Source organism: Lathyrus oleraceus, chromosome 5 (assembly GCF_024323335.1).
Source record: "Lathyrus oleraceus cultivar Zhongwan6 chromosome 5, CAAS_Psat_ZW6_1.0, whole genome shotgun sequence".
NCBI classification, from domain to species: domain Eukaryota; kingdom Viridiplantae; phylum Streptophyta; class Magnoliopsida; order Fabales; family Fabaceae; genus Lathyrus; species Lathyrus oleraceus.
Genome location: NC_066583.1, coordinates 166,313,750 through 166,330,815, shown reverse-complemented (window position 1 = coordinate 166,330,815; position 17,066 = coordinate 166,313,750). Strand labels below are relative to the sequence as shown.

At 36.3% G+C, this 17,066-nt stretch overlaps 1 protein-coding gene across 1 annotated transcript; it reads right to left on the bottom strand.

Annotated features, from left to right (window-relative positions):
- Positions 1–6,643: 6,643 nt before the first annotated feature.
- On the bottom strand, positions 6,644–8,525 carry LOC127080633 (UDP-xylose transporter 3). Its single transcript, XM_051020948.1, has 7 exons — positions 8,264–8,525; positions 7,993–8,177; positions 7,852–7,919; positions 7,623–7,755; positions 7,357–7,518; positions 6,979–7,251; positions 6,644–6,891 (listed from the first exon to the last, which is right to left on the bottom strand). The coding sequence occupies exons 1-7, from the start codon at positions 8,382–8,384 to the stop codon at positions 6,796–6,798; spliced, it is 1,038 nt and encodes a 345-aa protein (XP_050876905.1). The 5' UTR covers positions 8,385–8,525; the 3' UTR covers positions 6,644–6,795.
- Positions 8,526–17,066: the final 8,541 nt, after the last annotated feature.

Sequence of the window (17,066 nt, the reverse complement as noted above, 5' to 3'; positions counted from 1 at the left end):
GTTGATGAGATATGATCTTTTGAATGTTGGTGTGACAATGTGTGTCACACCTTTGCTTTCTTGCCTTGTGGAATTTCTTTGCCATTCCAATTCAATGCCAAATGATGTGAATTTTTGCATGATGCTACTTATGGATGTTAGGAATGATCATGAATTTTTGTGGAAGTTTTGGATGTGTTTCCAATTTGTTTGAGATTTTCTTTGCTGATTGGTCATGTTTGGACTTTTGATGAGTCATGAACTTCAATGATTTGTGAAATGCTTGATGTTTATCATATGAACTTGAAATTTTGCACATTGATTCTAGGCACTTTGAAGTTTATTGTGGCTTTGGTTTGAGACATTTATCATGTGTGGATTCTGTTTTGGGCTTGTGTGAAGTTGATGTATGAAATTGTGCCCTAAATGAGCTTGTTTTGTCTTGCCTTTCCTTATGGAATTTATTTTCCATGCTTCTACTTGTCCAAATGCCTTGATTTTTGGTATGATGATCATGTGATGAGTGCTGTTTAGCCATGATTTTTCTTGAGATTTATTGGATTATTTTTGAGTTGATGTGGATTGGTTCATTCTGTTTGCTTCAATGAGCTTTCAACTTGCATGCTTTGCCTCATTTGACTTGTGAAATGATTTTGGTTGATGATATTGACATGGGACCAATTGGATATTGTTATAATTTGATTGAACCTGATTTATGTCAATTTCCATGTTCTGTTTTGAATTATTTCTCCCTCTTTGACCCTGGGCTTTGTCCTAGTGGTTTGCTTCTCATGTTTGAGCTTGGTTTTCAGGTTAAGAAGCATATAGCTATGAGGGAATTGATTCATTGGCTTGAGTTGCTTATTTGATTGATGTTGATTAACTTTAAGTTGTTTTGTAGGCGGATTAGCTCCTTTGAGTTGAGCTTGTGCTTTGCCTTAGTGCATTGATGCTTGTCTGTTTACTTTGTACAGTTGACTGTTGACCATTGTCTGTTGGACTTTTTGAGTTGAATACTAACTGAGTTAGATTGTTTTCAGGTACATTAGTTGCTTAAGTTCTTTGAACTTGCTTTTGTTGTTGCTTGGTTGCTTAACCAATTGAGGTATAACTCACTGACTTCATGTAGTCTGGAAGACCTGTCCTGTTACTTGGGCAGGCACCTGTCTGAAGTCCTCCTTAAGAGGCAATGCTTGTGTATGTTTATCTTTGTGCCAAGCAGGAAAAGACCTTTGATAAGGCAATTGGCAGATAAAAGAGATGTGCAATCCATCTCCTGCTATTCAGTGTGTCATCCACTTTGCTCACACAACTGGTGTTGATGCATTGTGGATATTAACCCAAGATCCTTGTTGAGTCAGTCATAAGTGTAGAAGGGTTCCCACTTTCTGAACCCACACTTTCATTTGTCTGAAGCTCTCCCTGGCCAGGGATAAGAGCTGTGAGGCACACCCCTCACTTCCTATTTCATTTGCTTCACCCTAACTCTCAATGTTAGGGTTAAGAGCTAACATCACCCGATTCCAGTTGGCTTGTGTTTCACAGCCTAACCTTGCGTGAGCCTACTTTGCTTGTATATAGTGTGTGCTAATTGTGTGTATGTTTGCTTTGTTTTTGCTTGTATGCTTTGCTTTGCCTGTTTAAGATAGCTTGCTGCCTGTGCAAGTTAGATAGAAAACTCAACCTAGGACCATTGTGGAATACATGATAACTATTAGGCTCGAGTCAGTCTCCCTTCTAGTTAGTCATTTTCCAGTCTCTGGTTAGGAGAAAGTTTCTCCCCTGTTTAGGGGAACTACGTTGCCCTGATCCTCATACCAGATGAGGTACGTAGGCAGGAGATCGTGCGAGATCTCTCTGGGCACCCTTTTCTTTTTTTTGAGTGTGTTGTGCTTGACAGCTATCAGGCTCGAGTTCCCGACTCCCTGTTAGTCTGTGTGTTCACCCTTTTTCTTTTTGTGTGTGTTTGCTTGACAGTTGCTAGGCTCGAGTGCCAGACTCCTTAGTAACTTGTTGTTTATTTGCAACCCTTCTTGTGTGTGTTAGGAGATGGATGTAAGCCCAGCGATTGGCATTCCGTATCCTATCGTTGTGTGCTTGGAGTCCGATATAAGTCCAGCGATTGGCATTTGGTTTCTAGTGTGGGTTTGTTTGGTTCGGAGTCTGATGTAAGTCCAGCGATTGGCATTCGGTTTCCATGTTTGCCTGTTTGTGTGTTTGTTTTGACGTCTCAGCGTCTGTGCGTGTGTTTGTTTGGCGTGCGTGAGCCGAACTACGGTAGCTCTGATTCTCATTCCAGATGAGATACGTAGGCATAGGATGCGATATCCTAGCGAGCCCGTTCCTCTCTTTCCCCACCTGTGTTGTTTTCAGTGTGTGTGTGCATTCTTTGAGCAGTTTTAGCAACCTTATCCTATCTTTTTGAGCGTGGATCCCGTCGAGTACGACGGACGTGAGGGGTGCTAATACCTTCCCCTTGCGTAACCGACTCCCGATCCCATCTCTCTTTGGTCGCGAGACCATGTCTTTTCCAGGTTTACTTCGAGCGTTTCCTTTCCCTCTTTGGGATAAATAACGCACGGTGGCGGCTCTGTTTGTTTTTGTTTTAGCCCGCCGGTTGTTTTTCGCGGATGCGACAGGTGTGTCTTCTTCTCTATTGGTGACAACCAATAGTGAATCAAAAGAGCATCCTGAGAGAGTCAGATCTATCGAGTGATTCTGCAAGTGGTATATTATCTGGTGATTGAGGGTAACTGACATGGCTTCTGGAACTAGGTCAGATTCGGTGATCTGGACCTGTACTTTTAGTCTTGGGAAAACGGTGAGGATAACACTTCCTGCATGAAGTGTGGTTAGAACAGTTCCTATCACAACATTTTCATAGTGGATCTAGGTTGAGTCCAGTATAGCTATTTTGCAAAAGATAGGTTGGTTCTTCCTTCCATGCAGAGAAAGGATGAGCCTAATAACCCCGAAGTGTAAGGTTGTATATCCTTCAGTCTTTCAGTGGTTTTTGAGATATTATGGAATCTCCAGATCTAGGTACTACTCCTAGTTCGTAGCTCTTATGATACATTGGTATAGTCAAGATGATTGGATGTATTCTTTCATATGAGGGTGATTTGTAGAGAGAAGATTTCAGAGGGATCTGAAAAGACTTCTTTGTCTTTTGAAAATGTTGTATGAACTTAATAGATGAGGTATTGTTTCGGAAATTTGAGCATCTTCTGGAATATGAGAATACTCAATAAGGTTTTCTATTGTATGAGAATTAGTCTTTTTATAGAGTTTAGGAAGTGATAAAGAAGAAGTAAGAATAATAGGTTGAGTGTTTGGTTCAAGTGTTTTCATATTTAAATGGTTATCTATCTTACTCATTCTCTTTAATATATTCATACCATATGCATTCCCTCTTCTTGGTGAGGCTCTGATACCACAGTGACCGAGAGCCATACATATCATGAAACCAACCTTAAGTGTATCATCATCAAATAGTCAACCATAGGCATAAGACAGACTAACAATTAAAACTGACATTCCATACTTTCTTTACTTCCCACTTTTTAATTCAAGAAACATGATTTGAATCATGGTCCCATATGATTCAAATCATGAACACTTTTTTGAAAATGAACTCAAGGTTGGAAACACAATTTGAAATAATGTTTGACGTGATATGAATCGCCTGACTCGAATCATAATTTGAATCATAGGTTGAATATTTTTTTTTTGTTTTTGTTACTTAATTCTAATCTTCTCATGTCTTGATTTGAATCATATTTTATGCTTTTGACTCGAATTAAATAGTCATTTTCACTATTTTAGGCATCATCTCTAGCAAATATATAACCCTTTTTCTCACTCTCATTTTGATAAAAAAATCTACGGTAGAACCTTTTATAGTTTTTGTTGTTCATCATTCACATATTCATTTTTCTGAAGTGAAAAAATTGTTTTGTGTGAGATTTTATTAAACTTCATCTTCTACCTCAAATATTAAACACCATTCTCGAGCATGAGTGTTGCTTAACTCAAGAAGAGAGTGTGAGTTATTGTTGTGAGGTGATTCATTAAAGGTTATAATGGTTTTGTTAATGTTTTCAAGAAATAAAATTATTTTTATGGATTTCTAGTTTTGTTAATTGCTTCAGAAGGGGACCTTGGAGTTCTAGGTGAATCAACTCGAGATTGTTGGTCTTGAAGTGTTTAGAAGCCTTATGGACTGTGTGTAGTGAAGAATAATAATTAGATATCGAATGCTAGTTTTATTTTTTTCCAGTAATGTACATGATTTTAGGCTTATTTCTTGTTCATATAGATTATTGTTTAAGTGTAGGTCTGTTTAGATTTAGTCTTTCTTCTGATTATACTAAAAATTGTAACTTTAAAATGTTTAATCAGTTAATCCACTTAAATATTTCTCTGCTTGAATTTAAGAAAATCAACTTTTGAATTGTTAATAGTTAATTCATCATTGATTTGCAATTCCTAAAAAAAAGTTCACTTGTACATTTATCTGATTATGTAATATCTAAAATCACTTTAAAAACCTTAGCTTATGCTCTCAGCTATGTTTGAAAATTATTTTTAAGAAGATAAAAGTCTATTCAATCCTACCTTATACACCATTCTACACTCATATTCAACCAACAAGTGGCATCGAGAATTGGTCTTTTAATTAAGTCTCGCAATTACAAAAGTTATGAATATGGGTAAGGATAATCCGAAGGGTGCATATAACATATCTCCCATATTAACTAGAGAGAATTACACATATTGAAAAGATTGCATGCATGTGCATTTTATGCCGCTTAATCAATTTCTTTAGGTTGCTATCGAAGACGGTCCTTAGAAGTATCGATAATGGTATATCTATTAACAAACCTCTAAAATATTGAAATGATGAAGAAACTAAAAACGCGTCTTACAATCTCAAAGTGGGGAGTATAATGATATCCACCTTGAGCGTTAATGTGTATTTTTCAATTTTGCATTGTAAAAAAATCTAAACAATGTGGGATGAACTCCGACTTCTCTATGAGGGAACTAGAGATGTTAAATAATCTAAAATTAAAACTTTAACAAATGAGTATGAACTCTTCAGGAAAAAAACCTAGAGAATATATGGCTTCCATGAAAATGAGATTCTCCCATATAATTAACAAGTTAGAAATTTTGGATAAGACTGTCTAATTAGGATTTTGCTAATAAGATTCTAATGTCTATGTGCAGGGTGTGACGTCCAAAAGTAATAGCCATCAAAGAATGTTAGCAACTAAAACCACTTGATATGTCAACACTTTTCAGAAAGCTAACTGAATATGAACATGGATTAAAAAGACTTAAATCAAGTTAATCAAATTAAAAAAGGATAGACAAAGTCAAAGAAAAGAAGAAAAGTTTATCCTTGAAGGCCTCCTCTTTCAAGGCCAAAGCAAAGGATGATGAAGATAGTGAAAACTCTTAAAATGATGAAAAATTGAGTTTGTTTGTTAGACACTACAATCAATATATGAAGACAAATGGTCGTAAGAATTCTGACAACAATTTAATAAAGTTCAAAAAGTCTAATCCAACAAATAAGTTGGAAGATAAAAAGAAGTAAGTAACATACTTTGAATATGGTAAATCCACTTGCCTTAAGAATTCTGACAACAATTTAATAAACGTGTTGAAAAATTCACTACGTTGAGTGTGAACGCATTGCATCCTGACACGTAAAAACTCATAGTGACCTGCTAGATCATTGTGTGTCCAACGACTGATGTGCCCTTTATTGGATTGGGTATGACTTCGTCTCGGGCCTTCAGTTTGCTTGTTCTAGGTCATAGTTTTCTCAATTTTGCTATGTTCACCTCCTTAACTTCATGAAAATTGGTCTTAACCTTCTCGAATTATAGTCGGATCATTACATCGTTCAAAAATTTTACAAATTCACAACAAATATTTGATATAATTACCAAATTAATAAGAAAATCACGTTTAATAATTATTTTCAACCAATGTTGTTTACAAACATTATTAACCGAAAAAGTAATAAATATATATAACAATATCTACAAAAATGTAATGAAAATATTACCAAATACCCTGTATGACATGGATTCATCACCTAGACATATCAACTTTCAATTCTTCTACGTTCAAATTATTATAATTATTTTAAATATCAGCCTGATTGATATTTTTTCTTCTTGAAGGGGACATTATGATTTTTTTTAGTTATAAAACTTTGACACACTATATTCCATAGGGCATGACAATTTGTTGGTGGTAAAATATCTAACTTTCAACAAATAAACTCGAAAGATGAATCTAGCATATAAGTTAGATCATATTGAATCTCTGTTGATAGGATTACTTCTCGTAGCCGTTGTTAATGTTTGAATAACTTATAGATCTTTATGTTTTAAACATTAGAGGAAGTGCATAAGAGTTAAACAAATATCCAGTAAGAAAAAGTAAGAGTTAGAAAATTAAGTATGTGTATATTAATAGTATGGAAAAATATACATTAATCTTATTATGATAAAAAATTATAAATTAATCTCCTTTTATGAGTGTCATTGTCACATGGTTCGTAAACAAACACATTGAACTTACTATAAGAAAAATCTTGTCACAAAAATATGCACATCATATTCAAAGTTTTTAAAGAGCGGAGTTTCGAGGAATTTTATACTATACTAATATTGTTGATTGGCTACCAATGCACCCACTTAACATTTGAGTTTTACATACTTTGTATCTAAGGATATAATTTATCTATAATTTGATATACTATTGTTACAAACCATTGTAAATATTTATACATAATTAGTCTTTTTCTTTGTTCCAAACAAGGGGCCTTTTGTTCAATATTGTATTTCCACTTTCCACATTAATCAGAGGATCCAATTCACCTTCTCTTGCCTGAAAATGTCATATAAAAAGATATCACAAACTAGTTTCTCATATTGAATAACCAAGGAAGAAAAAAGCAAGTGAATAAAAACAAACCTGTGCTGCTTGTAATGTAGTTTCAACTGCTTTTTGTTGATTCTCAAGAATGCTAGAGTAGGAATATAGAAGCATCCCAACCATGGCCACCAAAATTCCCAATATGTTCCTCCAATTAAAAGGGTCGCGGACAATAATGTAGCCAAAAGCTAACACAAGACATGTCTTAAGATGTCCAAGAACCTGGTAAGTGACCGGAGATGTCTTTCCGATTACAAGAAATGTACTAAAGTTTACTGAGATTGAGATAAGGCATGAAAGAACAATGACACACTGCAATTCATAAATGAAAAATCGAAAAAAAATCATTAGTAAGTTGAAGGATTTTGATTTCAATTTCAACAATAAACATCACATGAGGAGTTATTTTGATCTCACCGTCACTTGTGTAGTGTACTTGAAATAAAAAACATTTAGATCAGTGAGAACTTTATCCAAATACGGCCCGATTATCAGCAAGGTTGCTGCCTGATATGGACATGTTTGATATAAAAGTTGAGTAGAAGAAACTTTAAACTTTTTCTGGATAGTATTTGTCATCTGAATCGAGCTTATTAAGACTTTAACAAGACATAATATTAATTATAAACACGAAATGGAAAATTATAAAGTTATCATATTTTTCAATGAGCTTAGAAGGATACAATTTGAGCAACACAAGTTGTTATCACTGCTAGAAAAGATAAGAAAGAGCCCAGTGCATTGAGTTGCAAATCCGTAACGGTTGCAATTCCAACACCGAAAAGAAGAATTGCTAAGGAAAATTGTATTCTTCTACTGCAGATATAGAAACATGAAGAACAATCAGATGCCTTGGAAAATGTTAACAAAAATAAGGACGAACGCGCTGAACCACGTGAGGCTAAATGAGACCTGAATTTCTTGCCAAGGAAAAGGATCTCCAGCAGAATAGTACATGGAATTATCGCTAGCTTTGTCATCTGAATGCATATGAAATAAAGATTATTCATAAAGAAAAAAAAGCTCGAAGACGAAAAAGGCTCGGAAGAAAACCTGATAAAATCCAACAGAATTGAAACCCAAGCTCAAATTCAAAAGTCCAATTGAAGTTCCATTGAGAATCCCAAATCCCATCACAGCCTTTTGATCAAACGGCTTGTGCTCAAAAAGTCTCATTTTTAGTGCAACATGAAGAGAACAAAATGTAACAAGAAGATGCCAACTTGTCAAAGTTGTAGCTGCATGCATGCATGAGAATCCACGTAAAATCATTTCATATTTTATCAAAATTTTCAAACAATGATCAAAACCTTAACGAACTTACCGAAAATAAAATGCAGTGAACTCATCAACGCTTTGTTACAAATGACAATCGACACCGACGAAACCACCGATAGACTCAACGCACCGATAGTCCCCAAATGAACATTTTCTCCTTCTCCCATCTTCTTCTTTGATATATATTCTGAAAAAAAAATGATTTTCCGTGATGAAATTTTATGGCCATGCTGAAAATAAATTAGATAATAAAATGAAAAGGTTAACGAAACTGAACCAAAGAAATGAGAATTGGAGTTAGGTGACAAAGGTTGGGGTTTGTGAAGGTGGTAATGGTTATTTGTTGCAGTTTGCAAAGAGGAGAAGAGAAAAGAAGAGAATTAAAAAGCTCAATTTTAGTTTCAAACAAATAAAAGCTAATTAATAATCAACGTTAATTTTTCCGATTGAAACTTTACTAAAATATTCCTGGTTTTGCGATGCTCGCCTTTTCTTTTTCTACCTCAAAATTAAGGATAGGTGAAAATATAGTAATTCAGGTTTAGGTTCCATAATCTCTTTAAGATACACTCACGATCAAACCACTAGATTCATGCACGATATATTTTGTGAAAATGTCTTCAATTTTATTGAATGCATTTAATTTTTATTGGATGTATTTAATTTTTCAATGCATTTTTCATTCTTATTTATGCATGGTAATAATGTCTTTGCATAATTTCATTCAAAGTATATGATATATTGCACGACATCTGTCATGTCATTCATGCAAACTCTAGTTTATGTATACTTCAAACCAAATAAATAAATGTGGTTCATTTCTTAATTTTTTAAAACTATAAATAGTTTTTTTTTACCAAAGCAAACTCACTGATAATAAGCAAATCCACTGCAATTCATTAATCAAGTATTATTCAATATAAGAAGGAATCGAATTAAACACACTACGTCTAGACCAAGAATTGGTCGCCCTAGGGAAAAATATGTAACAAACTTCTAATAAATCTTGTAATGAAATGAAACACAGAGATCAACCATTGTGATTGGAGTGGATAGTTTAGACTAATCTTCGGGTATCACTTTCAAAGATGACAATTTCCGGATGCAAGTCAATAAATTGCCTTTTTTAGGGTCAAAATTCTAGCCTCCTCAATGACTAAAGGTATCCAAATTCCAAGTCACACTTGTAATAATGAAATTTCCAAGATTATCACGAACACATTAACCTCTATTAGCAGGGCCAATCCTGTGGGTGTGCGAGAAGTACCGCCGCACATGACCTCCAAATTTTAAGGGCGGACTTAATTAAATATAAACTTAAATATTATAAACATATGATTTCAATAATTATCTTGTTAATTAACCTAGCCAAGTGGTGGTGAAAGCAATTTTTGCATCAGCCTACAACTTTATCTTTTAAATTTTATTTTCTTTCAATTTTTTAAAATTTATTTTAAATAATGATATTTTAACAAATATTCTAAGTAAATAATTAAAGATTTATTATATGACTAATTAATTTGTTAGTAATATTTTTATTATGAAATATTATATAATAGTATTTGTGGATATTATTTTCCGTTTTATATATATATATATATATATATATATATATATTATATATATATATATATATATATATATATATATATATATATATAATTTTTGTAAGTTGCATTGCTTAATTTTATTTTTTATTAATATTTTAAAATTTTAGTAAATTTATTATTATTATTATTATTTTATTTAAATTATTATTAAATAGATAGTAAACTAAGTTAGTAGATTTAAAATATTTTTTAACTTATTTTATCCTAACTTTTTTACAATTTTTTTCACTAATTGAATTTTTTATTTTACTATATCAACTCTATATTTATACATATGATTGTAGTTATTCTTTGTATTGTCAACATCTTCTATCATGTTTGGAGGGCTAGGAATGAGTTTAGATTTGAAGACAACAAGATGCATGGGAGACAATGCATCTCCATCATTTCTGCTCAAGTCAAATTGGTGGGCAATCTTACCCATAAAATGTCAAATTCTTCCATTGCTAACTTTACTATATTAAAGAACTTTGGTATTTTGATTCATCTTAGCAAGTCTTTAGTGACCAAAGAAGTGTTTTAGATTCCTTCTCATATGGAGTGAATTAAGTGTAATATAGATGGTTTAGCTAGGGGTGTTCTGTAACACCCTTCTAAATACCCCAAATATTCAATAACAACAACAATTATTTATCAGAGTAAATACACAAACAAGGGTGTCACATCTTCGAATCACGTCATCCATCATAACAACTGTCATGCTCTTTTATTATATCAACCATGAAACATTTCAAAAATACGCAGCGGATAGAATTCAACCAACTATTCAAAACACATAACGTTTTACAAGTAAAAGGTTCAATAACCAACAATAAAACAATTAAACATCCCGTCCCGATGTTACATCTATCAGAGCATGACCCACTAAAACCACTCTAGACTTCGAGCACTAGCTTCTACTCAACTCACTGCTCGTTACCTGAAAAATATAACTGTAAGGGTGAGTTCCTCAATCGATATAACAAATATTATAAATCATCATGTTATGTTAAGTAACTTTACACGTTAATCACCCACATCATCTCATGCATTCGGTAGCAGCATATTCAACTCAACATCATATTCAAACACAACGTAAATGCAACTCAAATGAGACTCGACTCTTCATGCATGTGGTACCATTTGGAGTAAAACTCCCAACTTAAAATCATTGCCAGTTTAGTGGGCATCAAGGCATAAGCCTTCAACTTTCAACTTAAAAATTTGCCAATCCAGGCCAACGTGGTGTGAGCAAAAGCCCCATAATTTTGCCAATCCAGGCCAACGTGGTGTGAGCAAAAGCCCCGACTTAATGCATATGAATGTATATGGCATGTACGACTTGAAAGTTCAACAACATAAAAACAACGACAACATAACAGCGTTTCCAGCAACAACAACTTAAAATCAACTTTGGCTCATCAGCCTACAACTCAGCATTTTCAACAAAACAACTTATATTCAACTTTGGCTCATCAGCCTACAACTTAATATTTTCCACAAAAACAACTTATCAACATATTTGCATCAACATTTCACAACATAGACTCCACGAATCTATTTATCACAATTGGATACAATAGGCCAATCACCAATCACACTTACATCATAAAAATCAACCATTTTTACATACTGCAACAGTGTTAACCGGTTAACGCTATAGGTTAACCGGTTAACGCAGGAAAATTACACTTCCAGGCAAAACGCAACAGTGTTAACCGGTTAACGCTATAGGTTAACCGGTTAACGCAGGCAAAACTCAACATTTTCTCAATTTATAACAGTGTTAACCGGTTAACACCCTGGGTTAACCGGTTAACGCAGGCGAAACAGCAGTTCCTGCGCTAACACAAGGCAGAATGCAGAGTTTCCGCATTTTCCGCCGTTGGAGGACTTCCGGACCTCCGATTCAACTTCCGTAAAAAGCTATACGCTCAGAATTTCACAATACACTCAAACCCAAATTCAATTTCAGCTTTAATACAACTTATTCAACATAATTTCTCAGCATCCTAAATCCCAATTAGGGTCAATCGACGGCTTATCACTACCCATTACATGTTAATCGATAATACCCATTAAACGACGATAAACCCCCCTTACCTGAGATAATCCGGCAATTCTCTAAGCTTTAGCTTTTCCGTTCTTCAACCGTGCTCTTCAGTTTTTCTCTTGCCCTTTTCCTCTTCTCTGCAGCTTCTCAACTTTTCACGTGAAAACTCTTCCGTTCCAAAAAATGAATTCTTTTTACTTATTCCAACTTATATATTTTCCAATAATAATTATTATTCCAAATAATAATAATAATAATCCAATAATTCAACTTTATTTAATTAAATTAATAAAATTATATTAACTCAATTAAATAATTCTCTTATTTTAAATCGGGGTGTTACAACTCTCCCCCACTAAAAGAGTTTTCGTCCTCGAAAACATACCTCAAGCAAATAACTCTGGATAGGACTCTTTCATCTGACTCTCCAATTCCCAAGTCACATTGCCACCTGCTGGTCCTCCCCAAGCTACCTTCACTAAGGCAATCTCTTTACCCCGCAACTGCTTCAACTCTCGATCCTCAATCCTCATAGGCGATGTCTCAGCAGTCAGGTTGTCTCTCACCTGTACATCATCTACTTGGACTACATGCGACGGATCATGAATGTACCTCCTCAACTGAGACACATGAAAAACCTCATGCAAATTCGCAAGTGACGGCGGTAAAGCGATACGATAGGCTACTTCTCCTATCCTCTCCAGAATCTGATAAGGACCAATAAATCGCGGTGTCAACTTCTTCGACTTCAAAGCTCGACCAACACCTGTTATCGGAGTAACACGAAGAAACACATGATCTCCCTCTTGGAACTCAAGTGACTTCCTCCTCTTATCATGATAACTCTTCTGACGACTCTGAGCAATTCTCATCTTCTCCTGAATCATCTTAATCTTTTCTGTAGTCTGTTGAACAATCTCCGGTCCAACCACAACACTCTCACCGGACTCATACCAACATAAAGGTGTCCGACATCTCCTACCATACAAAGCTTCAAACGGCGCCATACCAATGCTCGAATGAAAACTATTGTTGTAGGTAAACTCAATCAAAGGTAAATAACAATCCCAAGCACCTCCCTTTTCCAAAACGCAAGCTCTCAAAAGATCCTCTAGTGACTGAATCGTCCTCTCAGTCTGACCGTCAGTCTGCGGATGATATGCAGAACTCAATCTCAGCTTAGTTCCCAAAGCCTTCTGCAAACCTTCCCAGAACTTCGATGTAAATCTAGGATCTCTGTCCGAAACAATACTAGACGGAATACCATGCAAACTTACAATCTTCTCAATATACAACTCAGCTAATCTCTCTAACGGATAATCCATTCTAATCGGAATGAAATGAGCCGACTTCGTCAATCTGTCAACAATCACCCAAATAGCTTCAAAATTCCTACTCGTCCTCGGTAAACCAGAAACAAAATCCATACTGATACTATCCCACTTCCACTCTGGAATAGCCAACGGTTGCATTAGCCCAGACGGCTTCTGATGCTCAATCTTTGACTTCTGACAAGTCAAACAGGAATATACAAAACTCGCAATTTCTCTTTTCATTCCCGGCCACCAAAATAACTTTTTCAAATCATGATACATCTTCGTAGCTCCAGGATGAATACTCAACCCACTACGATGTCCTTCTTCCAGAATACTCTTCTTAAGTTCGGTAACATCCGGAACGCACACCCGACTACCAAATCTCAAAACACCATTCTCATCAACTCTGAATTTGCCACTTTGACCTTGATTCACTAGAGTCAACTTATCAACCAAAAGCATATCAGATTGCTGACCCTCTCTGATCTCATCCAGAATACCACTTGTTAACTTCAACATTCCCAATTTAACACTATTGTGAGTACTCTCACACACCAAACTCAAGTCCCTAAACTGCTCAATTAAATCCAATTCCTTAACCATTAGCATAGACATATGCAATGATTTCCGACTCAATGCATCAGCCACTACGTTTGCTTTACCCGGATGGTAATTCAAACCAAAGTCATAATCCTTCAGAAACTCTAACCATCTTCTCTGTCTCATATTCAGCTCTTTCTGATCAAACAAATACTTTAAACTCTTATGGTCACTGAAAACCTCGAATCTTGACCCATACAAGTAATGCCTCCATAACTTCAGAACAAATACCACGGCTGCCAACTCTAAATCGTGCGTCGGATAGTTCCTCTCATGAACCCTCAGCTGTCTTGAAGCATAAGCTATAACCTGCTTATTCTGCATCAACACGCCACCCAAACCCAACAATGAAGCATCGCAGTAAACCTCAAATGGTTCCGACGAACTCGGTAATATCAGAATAGGAGCAGTAGTCAGCCTTCTCTTTAACTCTTGGAAACCTCCTTCACATTTTGAGTCCCAAACAAACGCTTGCCCCTTTCTAGTCAACATTGTCAACGGTAACGCCAACTTGGAAAATCCCTCAATGAACTTCCTGTAATAACCAGCCAAACCAAGGAAACTTCGAATCTCAGCAACAGACTTCGGAGCTTCCCACTTAGATACCGCTTCTATCTTGGAAGGATCAACAGCAACACCACCTCTTAAAATCACATGACCAAGAAAACTAACCTCTTCTAACCAAAATTCACACTTGGACAATTTAGCAAATAACTTCTTTTCTCGTAGAACTTCTAAAACCACTCTCAAATGCTCAGCATGCTCTTCTTCAGATTTCGAATACACCAAAATGTCATCAATAAACACCACAACAAACTTATCTAGGTACGGATGGAAAATCCTATTCATATACTCCATAAATACTCCAGGCGCATTAGTCACACCAAAAGGCATTACAGAATACTCATAATGCCCATACCTTGTTCTGAAAGCAGTCTTCTGAATATCCTCGGTTTTCACACGAATCTGATGATACCCAGATCTCAAATCTATCTTGCTGAACACACTTGCACCAACCAACTGATCCATCAAATCATCAATCCTCGGCAACGGATACCGATTCTTGATCGTCACTTTATTCAGTTGTCTGTAGTCCACACACAACCTCATAGTACCTTCTTTCTTCTTAACCAACAACACTGGTGCACCCCACGGTGACACACTCGGACGAATAAATTTCTTATCCAACAGATCTTCCAACTGACTCTTCAATTCAGTTAACTCAACAGCAGACATACGGTACGGAGCCATCGATATCGGCCTAGTACCAGGTACCAAGTCAATAGAGAACTCCACTTCACGCTCTGGCGGCAATTCATTCACCTCTTCCGGAAACACATCAGGAAAATCGCACACCACGGCTAGATCGCCAATCACCCGTTTATCTTTAGCCTCCAAGGTTGCTAACAGCATAAACAACTCTGCTCCATCAACTACTTCTTCATTCACCTGTCTTGCTGATAGAAATAAACTCTTTCCTTCCTCAATCTCCGGAAAGACCACAGTCTTATCAAAACAATTGATAGAAACTCGATTAAACACCAACCAGTTCATACCCAGAATAACATCAATCTGCACTAACGGAAGACACACAAGGTCTATCCCAAAGTCTCTACCAAAAATACTCAAAGGACAACTTAAACAAACCGACGTAGTAGTCACTGAACCCTTCGCAGGAGTATCAATTACCATACTACCAAACATCTCAGATATCTCTAACTTAAGTTTCACAGCACAATCCAAAGATATAAAGGAATGAGTCGCACCTGTGTCAATAATAGCTACAAGAGGAAAGCCATTAATATAACACGTACCTCGGATCAAACGATCATCAGCAGAAGTCTCAGAACCCGATAAAGCAAAGACCTTGCCTCCTGACTGATTCCCTTTCTTCGGCTTCTGACACTGGCTTCCAATATGCCCTTCTTCACCACAATTAAAACAAATCACTTCCTTGTGCTTGCAATCAGCTATTGCATGTCCAGTCTTACCACAACGAAAACACCTCTTTACTTCAACAGTGCATACATTACTCTTATGACCAGCCTGACCACATTTGAAGCAAACTATACCAACAGGAGTACCTCCCCCACTAGTTCTCTGGGCCGGAGCAGCTCTTTGCTTCCCTTTTCCAGCTGGAACATCATACGGCTTGCTACGACTTTGATGCTGCTTTCCCCTGCGGTCACTGACAATCTTATAATGAGCATTATTGTCCTCTTCAAATATCCTGCAGCTATCAACCAATTCAGTAAAAATGCGTATCTTCTGATACCCAACAGCCTTCTTAATTTCAGAGCGCAGTCCGTTTTCAAACTTGATGCACTTTGAAAATTCAGCACCAGCACCAGTGTAATGAGGATAAAATTTGGACAGCTCCACAAATTTCGCAGCATAATCAGTGACAGACATGTTTCCTTGCTTCAGCTCAAGGAATTCAATTTCCTTCTTACCACGGACATCTTCCGGATAATACTTTCTCAGGAATTCCCTACGGAATACATCCCAAGTAACGTCTTCACCTGCCACAGTCAACCTCTCGTGAGTCTCTAGCCACCAGTCATCAGCTTCGACTGCTAGCATGTGAGTACCATACCGAACCTTCTGAGCTGGAGTGCAATCCATAACACGGAAGATTCTCTCAATCTCTTTCAACCATCCTAAAGCTGCATCTGGATCATGCTTCCCTTTAAACACCGGCGGATTCTCTCTCTGAAAAGTCGCCAAGCTACGTGATCCAGCATCACCACCAGCATTTGGCAAGTTCTGCACAGCTTGTGCCATTGCTTGCATTGCGGCAGCCATCGCAGCGTCATTCCTTCCAGCCATTTCAACTTGTCACTACAACACAACTTAAAAGTTAGACTAGTAACAATTACACAATTGTTAGACAGTAACGACACGACAACTGGCCGGACAGACCAACCAGGCTCTGATACCACTAATGTAACACCCTTCTAAATACCCCAAATATTCAATAACAACAACAATTATTTATCAGAGTAAATACACAAACAAGGGTGTCACATCTTCGAATCACGTCATCCATCATAACAACTGTCATGCTCTTTTATTATATCAACCATGAAACATTTCAAAAATACGCAGCGGATAGAATTCAACCAACTATTCAAAACACATAACGTTTTACAAGTAAAAGGTTCAATAACCAACAATAAAACAATTAAACATCCCGTCCCGATGTTACATCTATCAGAGCATGACCCACTAAAACCACTCTAGACTTCGAGCACTAGCTTCTACTCAACTCACTGCTCGTTACCTGAAAAA

Coding starts and splice junctions, on each gene's coding strand:
- LOC127080633 (XM_051020948.1), bottom strand. CDS start 8,384: ATGGGAGAAGGAGAAAATGTTCATTTGGGGACTATCGGTGCGTTGAGT. Junction 8,178..8,263: donor TTCACTGCATTTTATTTTCG/GTAAGTTCGTTA, acceptor GCATGCATGCAG/CTACAACTTTGACAAGTTGG. Junction 7,519..7,622: donor CAACTTGTGTTGCTCAAATT/GTATCCTTCTAA, acceptor AGCTCGATTCAG/ATGACAAATACTATCCAGAA.